The 19,919-nt window shown below is 36.2% G+C and overlaps 1 protein-coding gene across 5 annotated transcripts in view; it reads right to left on the bottom strand.

Moving 5' to 3' along the window:
* Positions 1-19,919, bottom strand: part of SCLT1 (sodium channel and clathrin linker 1) — a 190,038-nt gene that overhangs the window by 70,452 nt on the left and 99,667 nt on the right. For 3 of the 5 annotated variants that reach the window (XR_009352134.1, XM_059168760.1, XM_059168786.1), the window contains exons 13-14: positions 18,474-18,572; positions 6,112-6,183 (exon numbers count right to left, since the gene is read on the bottom strand). Coding sequence is in view for 4 of the 5 variants with exons in the window: in XM_059168760.1 (XP_059024743.1) it covers positions 6,112-6,183; positions 18,474-18,572 (171 nt within the window). In the remaining variant the exon portion in view is untranslated. The remainder of the gene's footprint in view (positions 1-6,111; positions 6,184-18,473; positions 18,573-19,919) is intronic. The other 2 variants (XM_059168770.1, XM_059168777.1) reach the window with 2 other exon arrangements.

Below are 19,919 nucleotides of genomic sequence, written 5' to 3'. Positions count from 1 at the left end.
AGTTTGCATTTCCCTGGTGAAATATGGTGTGTAGCATCTTTTCATATGCTTATATGCCATCTGTATATCTTCTGGGGTTAAGATCTTTGGTCCACATTTTTTTTTTATTATGTTCAGTTAGCCATTGTATAGTGCATCATTAGCTTCTGAGTAGTGTTCAATGATTCATTAGTTGCATAGAACACCCAGTGCTCATCACATGTGTCCACTTTTTTTTTCTTAAAGATTTTATTTATTTATTTGACAGAGAGAGATTACAAGTAGGCAGAGATGGGCAGAGAGAGAGAGAGGAGGAAGCAGGCTCCCTGCCGAGCAGACAGCCTGATGCGGGACTCGATCCCAGGACCCTGGGATCATGACCTGAGCTGAAGGCAGTGACTTAACCCACTGAGCCACCAGGCACCCATGTGTCCACTTTTTAATTGAGTTTTCTTACTATTGAATTTTAAAAATTTTTCGTATATTTTGGTTAATAGTTGTCTGCTATGCCTTTTGCAAATATTTTCTCCCAGTCTACGGTTGGAATTTTCATTCTCTTGACAGTGTCTTTCACAGAGAAATTTTTCATTTTAATGAAGTCCAACTTATCAATTATTTCATGGGTCATGCCTTAGATGCTGTATCCAAAAATTTATCGTCAAAACCAAAATCATCTAGATTTTCTTCTATTTATCTTCTAGGAATTTTAAAGTTTTCTGTTTTATATTTAGGTCTATGACCCATTTTGAATTAATTTTGGTGGATGGTGTAAAGTCTGTGTCCATATTCATTCTTATACATGTGATTGTCTAATTGTCCTAGCACCATTTGTTAAAAAGACTCTCTTTGCACCATTGTATTATTGCCTTTGCATCTTTGTCAATGATTAGCTGACTGCATTTATGTGGGTCTATATTTTATTCCATTCTAGATTCTATATTTTATTCCACTGATCTATTTGTCTGTTTTTTTTCACCAACATCCTACTAGCTTGATTACTATAGCTATAGAGTAATTCTTGAAATATGGTAGTGTCAGTCTTTTGATTTTTTTTTTTTAAGTCTCCTTCAATATTGTATTGGCTATTTTGGATCTTTTGTCCCTCCAGATAAGCTTTATTTATTTATTTAAAACTTATTATTGTTTTTTGAATTTTTATTTAAATTCTCATTAGTAACATACAGTGCAATATTGGTTTCAAGAGTAGAATTCAGTGCTTCATCATTTACATACAATTCCTAGTGCTCAACATAACAAGCGCCTTCCTTAATACCCATCACCCATTTAGCCCATCCTTCACCCACCTCCCTCCACTGGCCCTCAGTTTGTTCTCTATTTTTTTTTTTTCTTTTTCAAGATTTTATTCATTTGAGAGGGATGGGGGGAGAAAGAGAAAGGGAGAGTGTGTCTGCATATGTGCATTCATGGGGGAGGGGCAGGCAGAGGGAGAATCAGAGTCCCTGCTGAGTAGCCAGCCAAGCAGGGAGCCTGTCCTTGGACTCAATCTCAGGATCTTGGGATAATGGCCTGAGCTGAAGGCAAACACTTAATGAACTAAGCCACCTAGGTGCCCCATGCTCTATTGTTAAGAGTCTCTTATGATTTGTTTTCCTCTCTCTCTCTCTCTCTCTTCCCTCCCCCTTCCCATACGTTCATTTCTTAAATTCCCCATATGAGTGAGATCGTATGGTATTTGTCTTTCTCTGACTTATTTTGCTTAGTATAATACACTCTAACTTTACCCACTTTGTTGCAAATGGCAAGATTTCATTCTTCTTGATGGCTGAGTAACATTCCTATATATTTACACACACACACACACACACACACACACAACCTCTTCTTTATCCATTCATCAGTCAAAGGATATTTGTGCTCTTTCTGTAGTTTGGCTATTGTTGATAATGCTGCTATAAACACTGAGGTGTATGTACCCATTCAAATCTGTATTCTTCTATCATTTGGGTAAATACCTAGTACTGTAACTGCTGAATCATAACATTGTTCTATTTTTAATGTTTTGAGGAACCTCTACACTGTTTTCCACAGAAGCTGTACCAGTTTGCATTTCCACCAACAATGCAAGAGTGTTCTCCTTTCTCTGTATCCTCCCCGACACCTGTTTCTTGTGCTATCAATTTTAGCCATTCTGACAGGTATGAGGTGGTATCTCACTGTGGTTTTGACTTGTATTTTCCTGATAATGAGTGACGCTGAGCGTCTTTTCATGTGCCTGTTAGCCATCTGGATGTCTTCTTTGGAAAAGTATCTATTCATGTCTTCTGCCTCTTTCTTAACTGGATTAATTGTTTTCGGGTACTGAGTTTGATAAGTTCTTTATAGATTTTGGATACTAAGCCTTTCCTCCAGATAAACTTTAGAGTCAGTTTGTCACTATCCAGAAAATAACTTGCTAGGATATGACTGGGATTGTACTCAATCTATAGATCAGGCTGGGAAGAACTGACATTTTAACTTTGAGTCTTCTTATCCATGAACATGGGCTATCTCTTCATTTATTTACTTCTTCATTGATATCTTCCATCAGAGTTTTCCTCATATAGATTTTGCTAGATATATAACTAAGTAACTTTTTATGTACTAAGTTAAATGACACTGTTTTTTTTTTCAGTGTTCCAAAATTCATTGTTTATGCAGCACACCCAGTGCTCCATGCAATACATGCCCTCCATAATACCCACCCCCAGGCTCACCCAACCCCCACCCCTACCCCTCCAAAACCCTCAGTTTGTTTCTCAGAGTCCACCGTCTCTCATGGTTTGTCTCCCCGTCCAATTTCCCCCAACTCACTTTTCCTCTCCATCTCCCAATGTCCTCTGTGTTATTCCTTATGCTCCACACGTAAGTGAAACCATATGATAACTGACTTTCTCTGCTTGACTTATTTCACTCAGCATAATCTCCGTCAGTCCCATCCATGTGGATACAAAAGTTGGGCACCGTGTTTTTAATTTAAAATTCCATTTGTTCATTGTCGGTATATGGGAAAACAATTTCCTTTTGTATATTAACTCTGTATCCTACAACCTTGTATGCCAAAATTGTTTCTTTGTTCCATGTTTTTGGTTCTTTTTTTGGTTTGTTTTCTACATAGACAATCATGTCATCTGCAAACAAATTTCTTCCTTCCGAATCTGTACAACTTTTATTTCCTTTTTCAGTCAAATTGCATTAGCTAATGTTTCCAGCTTGACGCTGAAAAGCAGTGGTGAGAGGGCATATGATTGCTTTGTTCCCGATCTACTGGGAAAGCTTTGGTTTCAGAGCTATAGGCTTTTTGTAGATATTCTTTGCTAAGTTGAGTAAGTTCCCCTCTGTTTCTAGTGTACTGGGAGTTTATCATGAATGGGGGTTAGATTTTGTCAAATGCTTTTTCTGCAGCTATTGATATGATTCTCATATGATTTTTAATATAGGTATTAATAACAAGGTTGGATCCCACTTCTGAAACTGGTGAATGATATATAAAGAAAGGTTTGTGATAAATACATTATGCATCTCTCAACACCCAATCCACCATTTCATGGATAAATGACAACTGAAAGAATATTGGGTTAACCTCATATAACAAAGTTAAAATAAGACAGTAAACTGAAACCTTTACAGAGACATACATTAATTCTATTAAAAATTCACTGTAATACCAAAGCAAACATTTAAAATTATTATTATTAAAGGTTTTCATGGATATTTGCTATTAATCCCCACCAATATTCCTATCTTTTGGGAAAGATATGATCAAATGATACTAAATATTTTTTCAAGTACACATGGAGTATTTTCAAAATCATACCCTATAGTCTACCATAAATAAAATCATAAAAAATTTTAAGAATCAATATCATACAGATTATAATCTGTGGCATCTATTTAACTGGATTAGAAAATAACAAAAAGATATCTAAATACCTACAGATGTGGAGATTCAAAATTAAAAAGATTTTTTTTTTAATTCACCGATCCAAAAAAGATCATAATGAACTTTTCATTTAACTTGTATAAAATTAATAACCAATCTTCTTACTCATTTGCTGTAGATTAATAGCAATCTCTGTTAGTTGGCAGAATTAAAACCTTGAGTATTCTTAGAAGAAATTGTACCCTTAGGAGAAAGTAAAAGTTGTGCTGCTTTCCAAGGGAGATATGTGACTAGACTGGCTCTGGCCTTTTCTTAAATCTATCAAAAAATCTGCACGATAACCTAAAACACAAGTTTTTCTTCTTCCTACCAGCATAACTTAGTTTTGGGTTAGCTAAAGTATGCTTAACTTCTCTCCTTGACTTCATCTTTATGGTTCAGGTGGTAAAATTGGTACGTAAGAATATGTCAAAAGCTGATGTCAGGTTATTATGTCTCAAACCGTAGTCTGAGTTTTTGAGTTACCTGAGAAAATCTGCTTTTTAAAGTAGTTGAATACACTTTTCAATTAATCAGTACAGTTTTCCCCATGGAATCAACATGACATCAGATAATACTTAATATCTTTAGAAAAATCCATCTTAAGGGCCCCTGGGTGGCTCAGTGGGTTAAGCCTCTGCCTTCGGCCTAGGTCATGATCTCGGGGTCTTGGGATCGAGCCCCACATCAGGCTCTCTGCTCAGTGGAAGACCTGCTTCTCTCTCTCTCTCTCTCTCTCTCTGCCTGCCTCTCTGCCTACTTGTGATCTCTCTGTCAAATACGTAAATAAAATCTTCAAAAAAAAAAAAAAAAGAAAAATCCATCTTAGCTATGGATTACAATTGTTTTACTATAAATTGTAAGAAATACTTCATAATAAACTGAAAATTTTTTGCTTTGAAGTGAGTTTATATAACTCTGGTTGTGGCTGTTAAGAGTTACTATACTTAAAATCTCTGCAGATCTTATCCAACACACATTCCTTTGGGAAATGAGAAAGAAATAGTGTTCTTGTCCCTCCAGAGTTTACAAGCCATTAAATGATGTTGGATTGGGGTAGGATCGTCTTTTTCTAAGCTGTGAATCTGTTGATAGCTAAATCAGTTCACATAAGAGAAAAAGCAAAACAGCAAGGTGATAGAAGAGGAAGCAAAACTGAAAAACAACAAATAATTAGACATGACTAACTGGCCACACAGCATCCCATTAATTTTAGTTAATGTTCCTCCATCCTTAAAACAGATGACAGTAAGCAAACAAAAATAACACTGTTTCTTATTCTATTACGATCATAGACAAAAGTCTCATCATGTACATTACAGAGTTTGTAGAATGTGGAAAATATGCTCCTTTTTTCAGAGTTCTTTAAATATCAGTCAATAAATATTAAAAAACATGCTGTGAAAAGACTAGGCTAGGCCATGGGAAAAATAAAAGGAGGCCTAAGACTCTTCTACTCTGAGGTATTTACAATCTAATTGGAAAGTTAAGATTTTTATGAAGAAAGAGAAAGGGAGAGGGAAGGAGGGAGACAGGAGATAGAGAAAGAGAACATAATGTAACATATTTATTACAAGACAAAATTCACTGCTAAGTTTTACCATCAAGATTAAAAGCAATATAGAGATTCAGAAAATATTAGAGTTTGTGAAGCTGAAAACATCTTCCTAATCTCTGAAAATTCTTGTACTTTTATTCCCCCTGTAAGCAAAGCTATTAAATTCCATTTCATCAAATCTTGTTATTAAATTTACATATTTAATTTCACCTCTAGACATACAAGTACTCTTTTCTTTTCTCTTTGTCTATTTATCCTTCAGTACTCATTTCTTTTGGGTAGCTTGTCTTTCTTCTTTTCCATTGTCATATATACTTTTTCTTTCCCCCTCATCTCCCAAATGAACCTGGCATATGGTAGCAGTTGCAAATGGGTGCTTCAATAGCATTCTGTGTGTTCTTTGTTAAAAAAAGTAATTGTAGTAAAATGTGGTAAATGCCATCCATCTTTCCTGCTAGACCATAAGTTCCAAGATTGCAGGTAACACATGTTTATTTTGATTTTTACTCTTCTCCAAACATCTAGTCTAATTCCTGGCTTAATAAGTATCATCTGAATGAACAAGAATGCCCATTACAAGATTCATTAAAATGTATCCTGGCCTTTAAAATAATCAATATTCAGGAGAAAATATCAATATAGTCTTCTAACATACCATATGAAGGGCTGAAAGTTCTTCTGTTAGTTGAGAAATCTGTATGTTATACTGTTTTCTTGCACTTGCAACCTATAAATTAAGACATTTACAAATTGTTTAGGTTCTCAAAAAATGATTAATGCCCAATAAAAATATTTAGGATAATTATTTTGATAAGAAATAAATATGTAACTTTTAGGTCATAGAAAGTAAATAAACACATGGTATATTAAAGAGTCAATACTGTGATAGGGGTGAGAGTGAGTGTCTCTCAAAATTTATCAATATTAGAAGTGAAAACTGGGAAAATTTCAAAATATTTACTAATCTCCTTAAAGATAATAACTGAGGGCATTACAGGTTAACATAAGTAACACATTTTATGAAAAATAAGTATATTTTCCAAAACTGAAAATTTTTTAGAAGAATGGTATTTTACATTTTTGCAAATTTCCTTAATGTCTGGTTCAACAGAAAATAGCTAGATTCTCGTATCTACTTCTATGTTCAATCTGCTGTGTTGCTACATACTGTTAGCCTCTGTAAAACTATACTGTATACTCATGAGAGAATGAGTATGAAAAAAGCAAACAGAAAACCATAAGTATGAAAGTTAGATTTGACCTTGCATAGTCTCTGAACACCACCTTTTGAAAACTCCTGCCATAGAGCACTTTAAGAGAAAAACTGAGTTATACACTAAAAATATAACTAATAACTTTGAAGGCACTTTTGTTTTATAAACAGAAGACTATTTTTATGTTGCACATATTTCAGTACTAAGTAAATTACTTTGTGAGGGAAACTTAGTTGAATTAACATTTAAATTACTTCGGAAACAGTATGATTTAGGTATACAGAATATTTTGAAGAATTATTTACATCTCATCAGGATGGTTCCTAACAATATATTTTTCTAATAACTACTCACACTTTTTAAAAAGACACGAGGAATACGGATACTGATGCTGTGTCATCAGTAAACACGTATGATCTAAAGATTTTTGGAAATTTTCTAGGGGCTTATAAAATATACTATTTCTAAAACATGAGGTAAGCTTTCTTTATAACACTGACATATTTTATTACATTCACATATATTTAATTTGGTTAATTAATATGAGTTAATTTTCTGAAGACATGACAGATATGTGGGTCCCTCTGAGCTCCATTTTAGATTTTAATTTGGTACAAACTTTGCCTATGAATAATTATATGATGGCTCAATCTATCCTATTTATGGGTCAGTGATAACCATAGTTCGCATTTACTGAAGTCTGATGTGTGAAGAACTGTTTAGAGTACTTATTTAAGTGTTATTACCTCATTAATTCTCACCAAGATTCTGATTAAGTAGTTATTATCCACATTATAGATGAGTAAGATTAAGGCACAAAGAAATTAAGTCATGGCTTTCAGGATATAAAAATTTTAGTTTCTATGAATGCAGTCATATCTGTCTCTTAAACCAAAAGTATTCTTTTTAGTATCTAAAAATGATGCAGCTAGTATGAGGGTTTATGACCATAGTAGTAAATATATTTTGAAATATTTTTATAGTAATGCTGATAAGTTCAGTGAATTAAACTATTCAAACTTATTAAAAAGACTTTAGGATTACTGAAACTGATCGTGTATCATCAGTAAAATCCTATGGTGCAAAAGTCAAAGAAAATATTTTTCTTTCTTTTTTTTTTTTTTTTTAAAGATTTTATTTATTTATTTGAGAGAGAGAGACAGTGAGAGAGAGCATGAGCGAGGAGAAGGTCAGAGGGAGAAGCAGACTCCCCATGGAGCCGGGAGCCCAATGTGGGACTCGATCCCGGGACTCCGGGATCACGACCTGAGCCGAAGGCAGTCGTCCAACCAATTGAGCCACCCAGGCGTCCCTCAAAGAAAATATTTTGAGATTAGTATCTGATAAAACACAATGTAAATCTTATTATGCGAGCAAATACACAAATCTGAGAGACAGTTTAATGTGATTGGGGTTCAGAAGTCTGTATAGGAACTAAAGTCACCTCTCTTACCCTAACATCACTTTCCTTATGTAAACATTTTCTTTGATAATTTATGGATAGTAAGAGTATTTATAAACCAAACAGTAAGATAATTAACATGAGAAAGACATAAAAAAGGCCAATAATGGCGCAAATATTACCTAACTGGATGAATATAATTTTGATCACAAATTTTAAGCCATGATTTAAAATCAAAAGAAAGTAAAAAAATAAAATAATGTTATTTTCACACATTAAGTTTCACTTGTTTGAAAGAGATTGGAAAAAAATCTATTTTTGTATTTTAAAGAAATGACCTATTATCTCATTTTGTTCAGTTTTATAGTCAGAAGATATTTTACTTTGTTAATAAAAAGATACTTCTAAAGTCATTAGACATAAGTAATCCCCAATTCAATAGATTAATTCTACATATTTGGAGAACATGTCAAATTATGATAAGTGGGGCAATTATCACCAATACAGCTTAATGTTTTCAAACAAAAACATTAAAAAATATATGTAAAGGGGAGGAGCAAGATGGCAGAAGAGTAGGAGACCTAAATTTCTCTGGTCCCAGGAATTCAGCTGGATAGTTATCAAACCATTTTGAACACCTACAAACTCAACAGGCGATCGAAGAGAAGAACAGCAACAATTATAGGAACACAAAAGACACCAATTTCTGGAAGATAGGACGTGTGGAGAAGTGAATCTGAGGCAAAACACATGAAGATAGACCACAGGGAGAGGGGTCAGCTCCCAGCAAGTGATAGAGCAGTGGAGCACAAAATCAGAACTTTTAGAAGTCTGCTCTGCTAAGGGTCGTCACTCTAGAGGCTAAGTGGGGGTGGGGTGGGCTGAGGGGTGTGGAGCCTTCACTGGGACAGCATGCTCTCAGGACTCATGGGGTCAGAGAAAGACCAGGGATGCCTGAGTGCAGCAGAGCTCCTAAGTAACAAGTGGGGAAGCCGGCTGCAGAGACAGAGCGAAGGAGGAGCCGCTCAGCTCAGGGTTACCTTAAAGTGTTATCCGAGGCACAGTTGGGGTACTACTCTTCGAGCAGCGACCCCACAAGTGACGGATCCAGGGAGAACCCCCCTTCCTCCACCAAGAGGGGTGGTGTGGGGGCACACTGCAGGAATCTGCTCGGTTTGGAGACTTCAACTGGGGCTGTGTGCCAGAGATAGAAACTCTTGGTCAAAGGCTGGGTGAGCTCAGAGTGTGGCTGGAGACCAAGGAGACAGGACTGACTGACTGTTTTACTCTGATGGCTCAGTGAAGGGGGTGAAGCTCTTGGCTCCTCCAGGGCTGGAGACTGGGAGGCTGCCATCCTAATTCTCATCCTCCAAAGCTGTACAGAAAGTTTTAAGGCAAAAAGACTACCAGAGCAAACCCAAGCAGAGTACTTAGCCTGGCCCCAGGGAAGGGTGGTACAATTCTGCCTCAGGCAAAGACATTTGAGAATCCCTGCAGTAGGCCCCTCCACCAGAAGATCAGCAAGAGCATCCAGCCAAGACCAAGTTTACTGATCAATGAGAACAGTGCAACACCAGTCCTAGGGGAATATAGCCCATAGAATTCATGGCTTTTCTCCCATGATTCTGTAATCTTTAAAAGTCAAATTTTTAAAATTTTGGTTATTTTTTTCTTTTTCTATTTTTTTTAATGTTTCCTCTTTCCTATTTTAACCTATTTTACCGATTTTGTCTTATCAATACCATTTAAAAATATTTTTTAATTTTTATTTTTATAGTCATAGTCTATCCCTTCATTGTATTTAACCTTATTTTTTTGTACACATATAAGCCTTCCTTTCTTTAAAATGTTGGGATACAGTTTCTTCTAACAGATATACCCTAAATCTAACATATGGTTTTGTTCTAGTCTCTAGCCTGATCACATTCTCTCCTTTTCTTTTTCTTTTCTCTTTTTTCAACCAACTTATCTTATTCCTTTTTAAAAACCTTTTTAAATTTTCTTTTTCTTTTATTTTTATAAAGATTTTATTTACTTATTTGACACAGACAGACACAGCGAGAGAGGGAACACAGGCCGGGGAAGTGGGAGAGGGAGAAGAAGGCTTCCCACTAGCAGGGAGACTGATGTGGCGATCAATCCCAGGATCCTGGGATCACGACCTGAGCTAAAGGCAGATGCCTAATGACTGAGCCACCCAGGTGCCCCTAAAATGTTTTTTAATTTTCATCTTTACAGTCATATTTCATCCCTTCATCATGTCTACCCATATATATGTATATATATATGGGTGTGTATATATATATATTATTTTTCTTTAACATTTTGGGAGGCATTTTCTTCTAACAGACCAAAATACACTGAAAATCAAGTGTGTGGCTCTGTTCTATTCACCATCCTAATCACAGATACATATTTTTTTTCTTTCTTTTCATCTCAGATTTAAGTCTCTTCTGATTTGGTTAGTGTATACTTTTCTGGGGTCGTTGTTACTCTTTTAGTATTTTGTTCTCTCATCCATCTACTCTTTTCTATTCTGGACAGAATGTCAAGGCAGAAAAACTCACCTTAAAAAAAAAAAAAAGAACAAGAAGCAGTACCGACAGCTGGGGACCTGATCAATACGGACATTTCGTAAGATGTCAGAACTAGAGTTCAGAATGACAATTATAAAAATGCTAGCTGGGCTTGAATAAAACATAGAAGATATCAGAGAATCCCTTTCTGGAGAAATAAAAGTTAAAATCTAACTAAGATGTAATTTAAAAAGCTATTAATGAGGTGCAATCAAAAGTGGAGGCTCTTACTGATAGGATAAATGAGGCAGAAAAGAGAATTAGTGATATAGAAAACAAAATAATAGAGAATAAAGAAGCTGAGAAACAGAGAGATAAACATCTATTAGATCATGAGGGGAGAATCTGAAAGATAAGTGATACCACAAGATGAAATGGTATTAAAATAATTGGGATCCCAGAAGAAGAAAGAGAGAGGGGGTTAAAAGGGATAGTGGAGCAAATTATAGCAGGAACTTCCCTAATTCCAGGAAGGAAACAAGCATCAGAATGCAGGAGGTACAGAGAACCCCCTCAAAATCAATAAAAATAGGTCTACACCCCGTCATCTAACAGTAAAACTTACAAGTTTCAGTGACAAAGAAAAAATCCTGAAAGCAGCTCGGGACAAGAGGTCTATAACCTAAAATGGTATAAATATTAGACTGGCAGCAGACCTATCCACAGAGACCTGGCAGGCCAGAAAGGATATGATATACTGGCATGATATATTCAAAGCACTAAATGAGAAAAATATGCAGCCAAGAATATTATATCCAGCTGGGCTGTCATTGAAAATAGAACAAGAAATAAAGAGCTTCCAGGACAAACAAAAACTAAAAGAATTTGTGAAGATCAAACCAGCCCTACAGGAAATACTTAAAGGGGTCCTCTAAGCAAAGAGAAAGCCTAAAAGTAACAGATCAGAAAGGAGGCAGAGACAATATACAGTAATAGTCACCTTACAGACGACACAATAGCACTAAATTCATATCTTATCTTGAATGTAAAGGCTAAATATTCCAATCAAAAGACATAAGGAATCAGAATGGATAAAAAAACAAGAACCATCAATATGCTGTCCACAAGAAACTCAATTTAGACCCAAAGACACCTCCAGATTTAAAGTGAGAGGGTGGAAAACAATTTAACATGCTAATGGACAACACAAGAAGGTTGGGGTGGCAATCCTTGTATCAGATAAATTAGATTTTAGCCAAAGACTATAATAAGAGATGAGGAAAGGCACTATATTATACTTAAAGGGTCTGTCCAACAAGAAGATCTAACAGTTTTAAATATTCATTCCCCTAACATGGGAGCAGCCAACTATATAAACCAATTAATAACAAAATCAAAGAAGCACATCGACAATAATATAGTAATTGTAGGGGACTTTAACACCCTCCTAACTGCAATGGACAGATCATCTAAGCAAAAGATCAACAAGGAAATAAAGGTTTTAAATGACACACTGGATGAGATGGACATCACAGATATATTCAGAACATTCCATCCCAAAACAACAGAATACACATTCTTCTCTAGTGCACATGGAATATTCTCCAGAATAGATCAGAATAGATCACAGCCTGGGTCACAAATCAGGTCTCAGCTGGTACCAAAAGACCGGGGTCATTCTCTGCATATTTTTAGACCACAATGCTTTGAAACTAGAACTCCACCACAAGAGGAAAGATGGAACTCAAATATATGGAGGCTAAGAGCATCCTACTAAGAATGAATGGGTCAGCCAGGAAATTAAAGAGGAATTAAAACAATTCCTGGAAACATTCAAAACTGAAAACACAACTGTTCAAAATCTTTGGGACATAGCAAAAGGCAGTCCTGAGAGGAAAGTATATAGCAATACAAACCTTTCTCAAGAAACAAGAAAGTTCTCAAATACACAACCTAACTCTACATCTAAAGGAGCTGGAGAAAAAAAAAAATGAAACCTAAACCTGGTAATAATAAAGATCAGAGCAGAAATCAATGAGATAGAAACCAAAGAAACAGTAGAACAGATCAACAAAACAACTAGGAGCTGTTTCTTTCAAAAAATTAATAAGACTGACAAATCCCCTGCCAGACATACCAAAAAGAAATGAGAAATGACCCAAATAAATAAAATCATGAATGAAAGAGGAGAGATCACAGCCAACATCAAAGAAATAAAACTATGGGGGCGCCGGGGTGGCTCAGTGGGTTAAAGCCTCGCCTTTAGCTCAGGTCATGATCCCGGAGTCCTGGGATCGAGCCCCGCATCGGGCCCTCTGCTCAACTGGGAGCCTGCTCCCCCCGCCCCCGCTCCCCCTGCCGCCTCTCTGCCTACTTGTGATCTCTGTCTGTCAAATAAATAAATAAAATCTTAAAAAAAAAAAAAAAGAAATACAATTATGGCCGCCTGGGTGGCTCAGTGGGTTAAGCCTCTGCCTTCAGCTCAGGTCATGATCTCAGGGTCCTGGGATCAAGGCCCATGTCGGGCTCTCTGTTCAGCAGGGAGCCTGCTTCCCCCTCTCTCTCTGCCTGCCTCTCTGCCTACTTGTGACCTGTCAAATAAATAAATAAATAATCTTAAAAAAACAAAAAAGAAAGACAATTGTAAGAACATATTATGAGCAAATATATGTGGGCACATTTGACAATCTGGAAGAAACAGATGCATTCCTAGAGATGTATGACTACCAAAACTGAACCACGAAGAAACAGAAAATCTGAACAGATCTATAACCAGTAAGGAGATTGAAGCAGTCATCAAAAATCTCCAAACAAACAAGACCCTAGGGCCAGAGGGCTTCCAAGGGGAATTCTACCAAACATTTAAAGAAGAATTCATAACTATTCTCTTGAAACTGTTCTAAAAAATAGAAATGGAAGGAAAACTTCCAAACTCATTTTATGAGGCCAGCATTACCTTGATCCCCAAACCAAAGACCCCATTGGAAAGGAGAATTACAGACCAATATCCCTGACGAACATGGATACAAAATTTCTTATCAAAATACTAGCCAATAGGATCCAACAGTACATTAAAAGGATTATTCACCACAACCAAGTGGGATTTATTCCTGGGCTGCAAGGTTGGCTCATTATCTGCAAATTAATCAATGTGATACAAAACATTAGTAAAAGAAAGAACAAAAACCATTTGAACCTCTCAATAGATGCTGACAAAGCATTTGACAAAGTACAGCATCCTCTCTTGATCAAAACTCGTCACAGTGTAGGGATGGAGGGTACACAGCTCAAGACCATAAAGCCATCCATGAAAAATCCACAGTGAATATCATTCTTAACAGGGAAAAAACTAACAGCTTTCCCCCTAAGGTGAGGAACATGACAGGGCTATCCACTATCACCACTGCTATTCAATATATTACTAGAAGTCTTACAAAAGGAAATAAAGGCATCTGAATCACCAAAGAAGAAATCAGACTCTACTTTTTGTAGATGATATGATACTTCATGTGAAAACCCAAAAGACTCCACTCTGAAACTGCTAGAACTCATATAGGAATTCAGTAAATTGTCAGGATATAAAAATCAATGCACAGAAATCAGTTGCATTTCTATACACCAACAAGACAGAAGAAAGAGAAATTAAGAAGTCAATCCTATTTACAATTGTACCCCAAACCATAAGATACCTAGAAATAAATCTAACCAAAGAGGCAAAGAATCTGTATGCAGAAAACTATAGAGTACTCATGAAAGAAACTGACGAAGACACAAAGAAATGGAAAAACATTCCATGCTCATGGATTGGAAGAACAAATATTGTGAAAACGTCTATGCTACCTAGAGCAATCTACACATTTAATGCAATCCCTATCAAAATACCATCAACTTTTTAAAAAAAATTGGAACAAATAATCCTAAAATTTATATGGAACCTAAAAAGACCCCAAATAGCCAGAGGAATGTTGAAAAAGAAAACCAAAGTTGGTGGAATCACATTTCCAGACTTCAAACTCTATTACAAAGCTGTCATCATCAAGACAGTATGGTACTGGTGCAAAAGAGACACACAGATCAATGGAACAGAATCGAGAGCCCAGAAATGGACCCTCAACTCTATGGTCAACTAATCTTCCACAAAGCAGCAAAGAATGTCCAATAGAAAAGAGACAGTCTCTTCCACAAATGGTGTTACAAAAATTGGACAGCCACATGCAGAAGAATGAAATTGGACCATTTCCTCACACCACACACAAAAATAGACTCAAAATGGATGCAAAACCTCAATGTGGGAAAGGAATCCATCAAAATCCTTGAGGAGAACAAAGGCAGCAACCTCTTTGACCTCAGCTGCTGCAAATTCTTTCTAGGCACATCGCCAAAGGAAAGGGAAGCAAGGGCAAAAATGAACTACTGGGACTTAAGATCAAAAGCTTCTGCACAACAAAGAAAACTTTCAACAAAACCAAAAGACAACCGACAGGAGAGAAGATATTTGTCAATGACATATCAGATAAAGGGCTAGTATCCAAAATCTATAAAACTTACCAAACTCAACACCCAAAGAAAAAATAATCCAATCAAGAAATGGGCAGATGTCATGAACAGACATTTTAGCAAAGACATCCAAGTGGCCATCAGACACATGAAAAAGTGCTCATCATCACTCGGCATCAAGGAAATACAAATCAAAACCACAATGAGATACCATCTCACACCCGTCAGAATGGGTAAAATTAACCAGCCAGGCAACAGCAGGTTTGGGCAAGGATAAGGATAAAGGGGAACCCTCCTACACTGTAGGTGGGAATGCAAGCTGGTGCAGCCATTCTAGAAAATGGTATGAAGGTTCCTCAAAAAGTTGAAAACAGAGCTAACCTACAACCCAACAATTGCATTATAGTGTATTTAACCTAAAGGTACAAAGGTAGTGACCTGAAGGGGCACATGCACCCGAATGTTTACAGCAGCAATGCCCAGAATAGCCAAACTATGTTAATAGCCTAGATGTCCATCAACAAATGAATGGATAAAGAAGATATGGTATGTACATATACAATGAAATACTATGCCATCAAAAGAAATAAAATCTTGTCATTTGCCACAATGTGGATGGAACTAAAGGGTATTGTGCTACTTGAAATTAATCAGAGAAAGATAATTATCATATGATCTTGCTAATATGAGGAAATCTGAGAGGCAGGGTAGGGGACCATGGGGGAAGGGAAGGAGAAATGAAACAAGACGAAACCAGAGAGGGAGAGAAACCATAAGAGACTCTTTATCATAGGAAACAAACTGAGGGTTGCCAGAAGAGAGGGGGGTTGAAGGGATGGGGTAGCAGATTGATGGTCATTGGAAAGGGTATGTGTTATGGGGAGAAATAATAATAATATATATATACATTAAAATAATAAATGGATATAAGGAGGCTATACTACATGCTCTATAAGATATCATGGTTTATTTAAAATTAGTTAATGAAAATAATAGCTATTCTTTGAAATTTCACACAGTGCAGAATTATGTATGTAGAAAGAGAAAGTTTCCTCACTTTTCTATCTTCTAGGCTTAGCACTATTTGAAGGTTGATGTATACAACTCCAGAATTTTTTGTTTCATAGATAGCTACATCATTAATAATCTGTAACTAAATGAAAATTCAGAGGACAATGTTAAAATAGTATTTTTTGCTAGTGGAATTGTAATGATTTTTAAGTCATTTATTTTTTGGGTATTGAGTTTGATTTTTTTTTTTTTTAAGATTTTATCTATTTATTTGAGAGAGAGAGACAGTGAGAGAGAGCATGAGCAAGGAGAAGGTCAGAGGGAGAAGCAGACTCCCCATGGAGCTGGGAGCCCAATGCGGGACTCGATCCCGGGACTCCAGGATCACGACCTGAGCTGAAAGCAGTCGTCCAACCAACTGAGCCACCCAGGCGCCCTAATATTTTTTTTTTATAGGTTTTGGTTACTCGCCCTTTATCTGATACATTATTTGCAAATATCTCTCATTCCATAGGTTGCTTTTTAGTTTTGTTGATTGAACACTGGGTTAAATTGAGGGAGACTATAGAGACAGCAGTCAAATGCAATGCTACATAAATTTTGATTGGACTCTGGATTTAAAAAAAACAAAAAGCTAATGAGGATATTCTGAGGAAATTTGAGTATAGCTTAAAGTGATATTTATTTTTTTTTAAAGATATGGTAATAGTGGTGTGGTTGTGTAGAAAAATATCCTTTCTCTGGGGAAAAACATGCCAAAATATCAGGAGTGAGGTGTCGTACTGCCTGCAGTCAATGTCCAAATGTTTGGCAAAAGAGTGTGTGTATGTATAGAAAGAGATGGGACAGGTGTGGCAAGACATTAATAATTATCTGGGTAAGGGGCAAACAAGTGTTCACTGTACAGCTTTTAACCTTTTATGGGTTTGAAAATTTCTAAAAACAAAAGAATATAAAATTAAAGGGAAACAATTTCTCACAGTGATTGAGAAGAGAGCTGAAGAAACAATAGACTTGTATTTACAACTAGTTCTGCTACTTCCTAAAGGTAGAACCTTAAAGCAAGTTATTTACTTTTGATCCTTAAAATGGGTTTTTCTTTTTTTTCCTCTACAATTCACAATACATTTTCAAACTTTACCACACCACTTACAAACTGATTCATATCCATACCAAAAGAAAAGGCAAACAGATGTTATGTTTTCCTTGTTTCTTTACATGAAAGCAAACTTACACTTCCCAGTTTTAATTTGTATAAGTAAATATATGAAAGAAAATATATGAAAGTAAACTCACACTTCCCAGTTTTAATTTGCATAAGTCAAACCAAAAACAATTCATTAGGTCTACATAAAAATATCAGATTTAGTCTTGATAAGAGAATTGAAAATAACAACACAACTCACACATTGTACAAGTGCCAGCATGATGTGATCAAAACAATGCTGGCTCAGTAGAGCAGAAGGTATGAGTCTAACCCCTGGTTTTAACTAGGAGACTCAGTCAGTTAACTGTCTGCCTTCAGCTTGGGTCATGATCCCTGGAGTCCTGGCATTGAGCCCCACATTGGGCTCCCTGCTCAGTGGGGAGTCTGCTTCTTCCCTCTCCCTCTGTCCTTCTCCTTGCTCCTTCTTTTTTTCTCTTTCTGTCTCCCTTACTCTCTTTCTCTTTAATAAATAAATAACATCTTTAAAAAATAAATAAAATAAAGATACTTATTTGAGAGAGAGAATAAGAGAAAGCACAAGGTGGGGAAAGTCAGAGGGAGAAGCAGACTCCCTGCTGAGCCGGGAGGCCCATACGGGACTTGATCCTGGGATTCCAGGATCATGACCTGAGCTAAAGGCAGTCGTTTAACCAACTGAGCCATCCAGGTGCCTCTAAATTTTGGCTTTAATTTGTATATAATTTTGAGTGAGTCAACAACTTCTTATGGTTTCAGTTTCTTTACCAATAAAAAAAAAAAAAGAGGTCAAACCAGATTTCTCCAGTCTTAAGCTGCTCTAAGATTCTGCAAGCAAATGGTAGGTTTTCTTCTCTTACTTCTTAAGCATTTTGAGTTTCTTTATTGAGGTTTCTTTTTAACTTTACACTTCATATGTGTTTATCATCATGATATTCCTGGCCTAAACCTCTCTCTCCTCAATCTCAACCTCAACCTCCTCTGTCCTTACCTCAGCCCCATTCTAGCTCAAATGGTAGGGGTAGCCTGAGATGATTTTTAATTGAAATTCAGCACAATTGGTTCAGTTCGCTAACAGTTAATTAGCTAGGTCCATTAGGCAAAAACTTAGGTAGTATTTTGTTAGGTTGTAAAATTTTGTTAGGTTGTAAAATTTTGAATTTTAAATAATTTTAAAGTTTAAAGACTCCTTACTTCTTTCCTGATTCTTATGGCAGCATCTTGTGTAACCCGAGAGACCGTTTCTTTCATTTTCTCTATATCTTGTTCTTTTTGCTTCTCCTCAAGTAGAGCCTTCAGAAAAATAATCATTTGATGTTATTATAAATCACATCATTATTAATAAAGATAACATAGTAAACGATTAAAAACTTGTCCACTAATCACTTTGTTGAAAGCAAACATCTTATTCTACACTTCTGGGACATCTCCACTTGGAATCTTTGCCTGTTATGAATGATACTTATTTTTCCTAACCTTCTCACCTGACCTTGTCCTAAAACTTTATTATTTTACTCTGGTATTTATTTCAGCCAGGGCCATACCTAGAAATCTTAAGAGTTATTTTTCAATTTTTCCTGTAAAAAATGTCATCAAGTCTAGGTATTAAAGTCTTGGAAAAAAATCTCTTGGACTTCCCTTCCTTTCCATTATTTGGTATTATTCAAATTATGTCCCTTGTCATCTAACTCCTTGATGTTTCTATTTATCCAATCATTTTCCTCTCCCAGCTAAAAAAATACTCTTATAATCCCAGTTCTGTTGTCATTCACAACCCATTTCTCTGCTTCTCTCTGGAGGAAAACTCCTCTAAAGTCTGTGCTGGCTCATCTCCAATACTACTACACCAACTCCAATCAGGCTTTCACCATCCATAGTCTCTATTAATGATTCATGAGTCAATTTTGAATAACTATCTTATTTGATATATCAGTAGCACTTGAGATAACTGATTACTCTCTTTTCCTTGTTTTACTTTCCTTATTTGGTTTTTAGCATGCCACAGTATTGGTTTTCTTCCTTATTCACTGATCATTCCTTTTTAGTTTACATTGCTGTTTCTTCCTCTTCTCCTGAACTTCTTTAAAAATTATACTACCTGGGGTGCCTGGGCATCTGCCTTCAGCTCAGGTCATGATCCCAGGGTCCTAGGATTGAGCCCTGAGTTGCACTGGGCTTCCTGCTCAGGAGGGAATCCACTTCTCACTCTTCCTCTCCCTCTGTCCCTCTTCCCCTGCTTGTGTTCTCTCACTCTCTCTGTCTCAAATAAAAAAAATCTTTAAAAAAAAAAATTGCACTACACATCAGAGGGAAGATGGGTGGGTGAGGGTGTAGGTGAAACAAGGTGATGGGATTAAGAAGTGCATGTGACATGAAGAGCATTGATGATGTATGGAATTGCTGAATTAACATATTGCACACCTGAAATGAATATAATGCTGTATGTTAACTATGCTGGAATTAAAATAAAAACTGAATTAAAAAAATTAAAATTGTACTACCTAATACTTATGTCCTTTGTCCTATATCTCCATCTGTCCCTTGATGGTCTAATCCAGTCTTCTGGTTTTAAATATCATTTATATGCTGATAACTCTCAAATTTACATCTCTAGACCAAATATCTTTCTAAACTGGGTGA

This window comes from Mustela lutreola, chromosome 1 (genome assembly GCF_030435805.1).
Source record: "Mustela lutreola isolate mMusLut2 chromosome 1, mMusLut2.pri, whole genome shotgun sequence".
In the NCBI taxonomy this organism is placed as follows: Eukaryota; Metazoa; Chordata; class Mammalia; order Carnivora; family Mustelidae; genus Mustela; species Mustela lutreola.
Note: the sequence above shows the minus strand (reverse complement) of the source record. Positions and strands in the feature narration are given on the sequence as shown.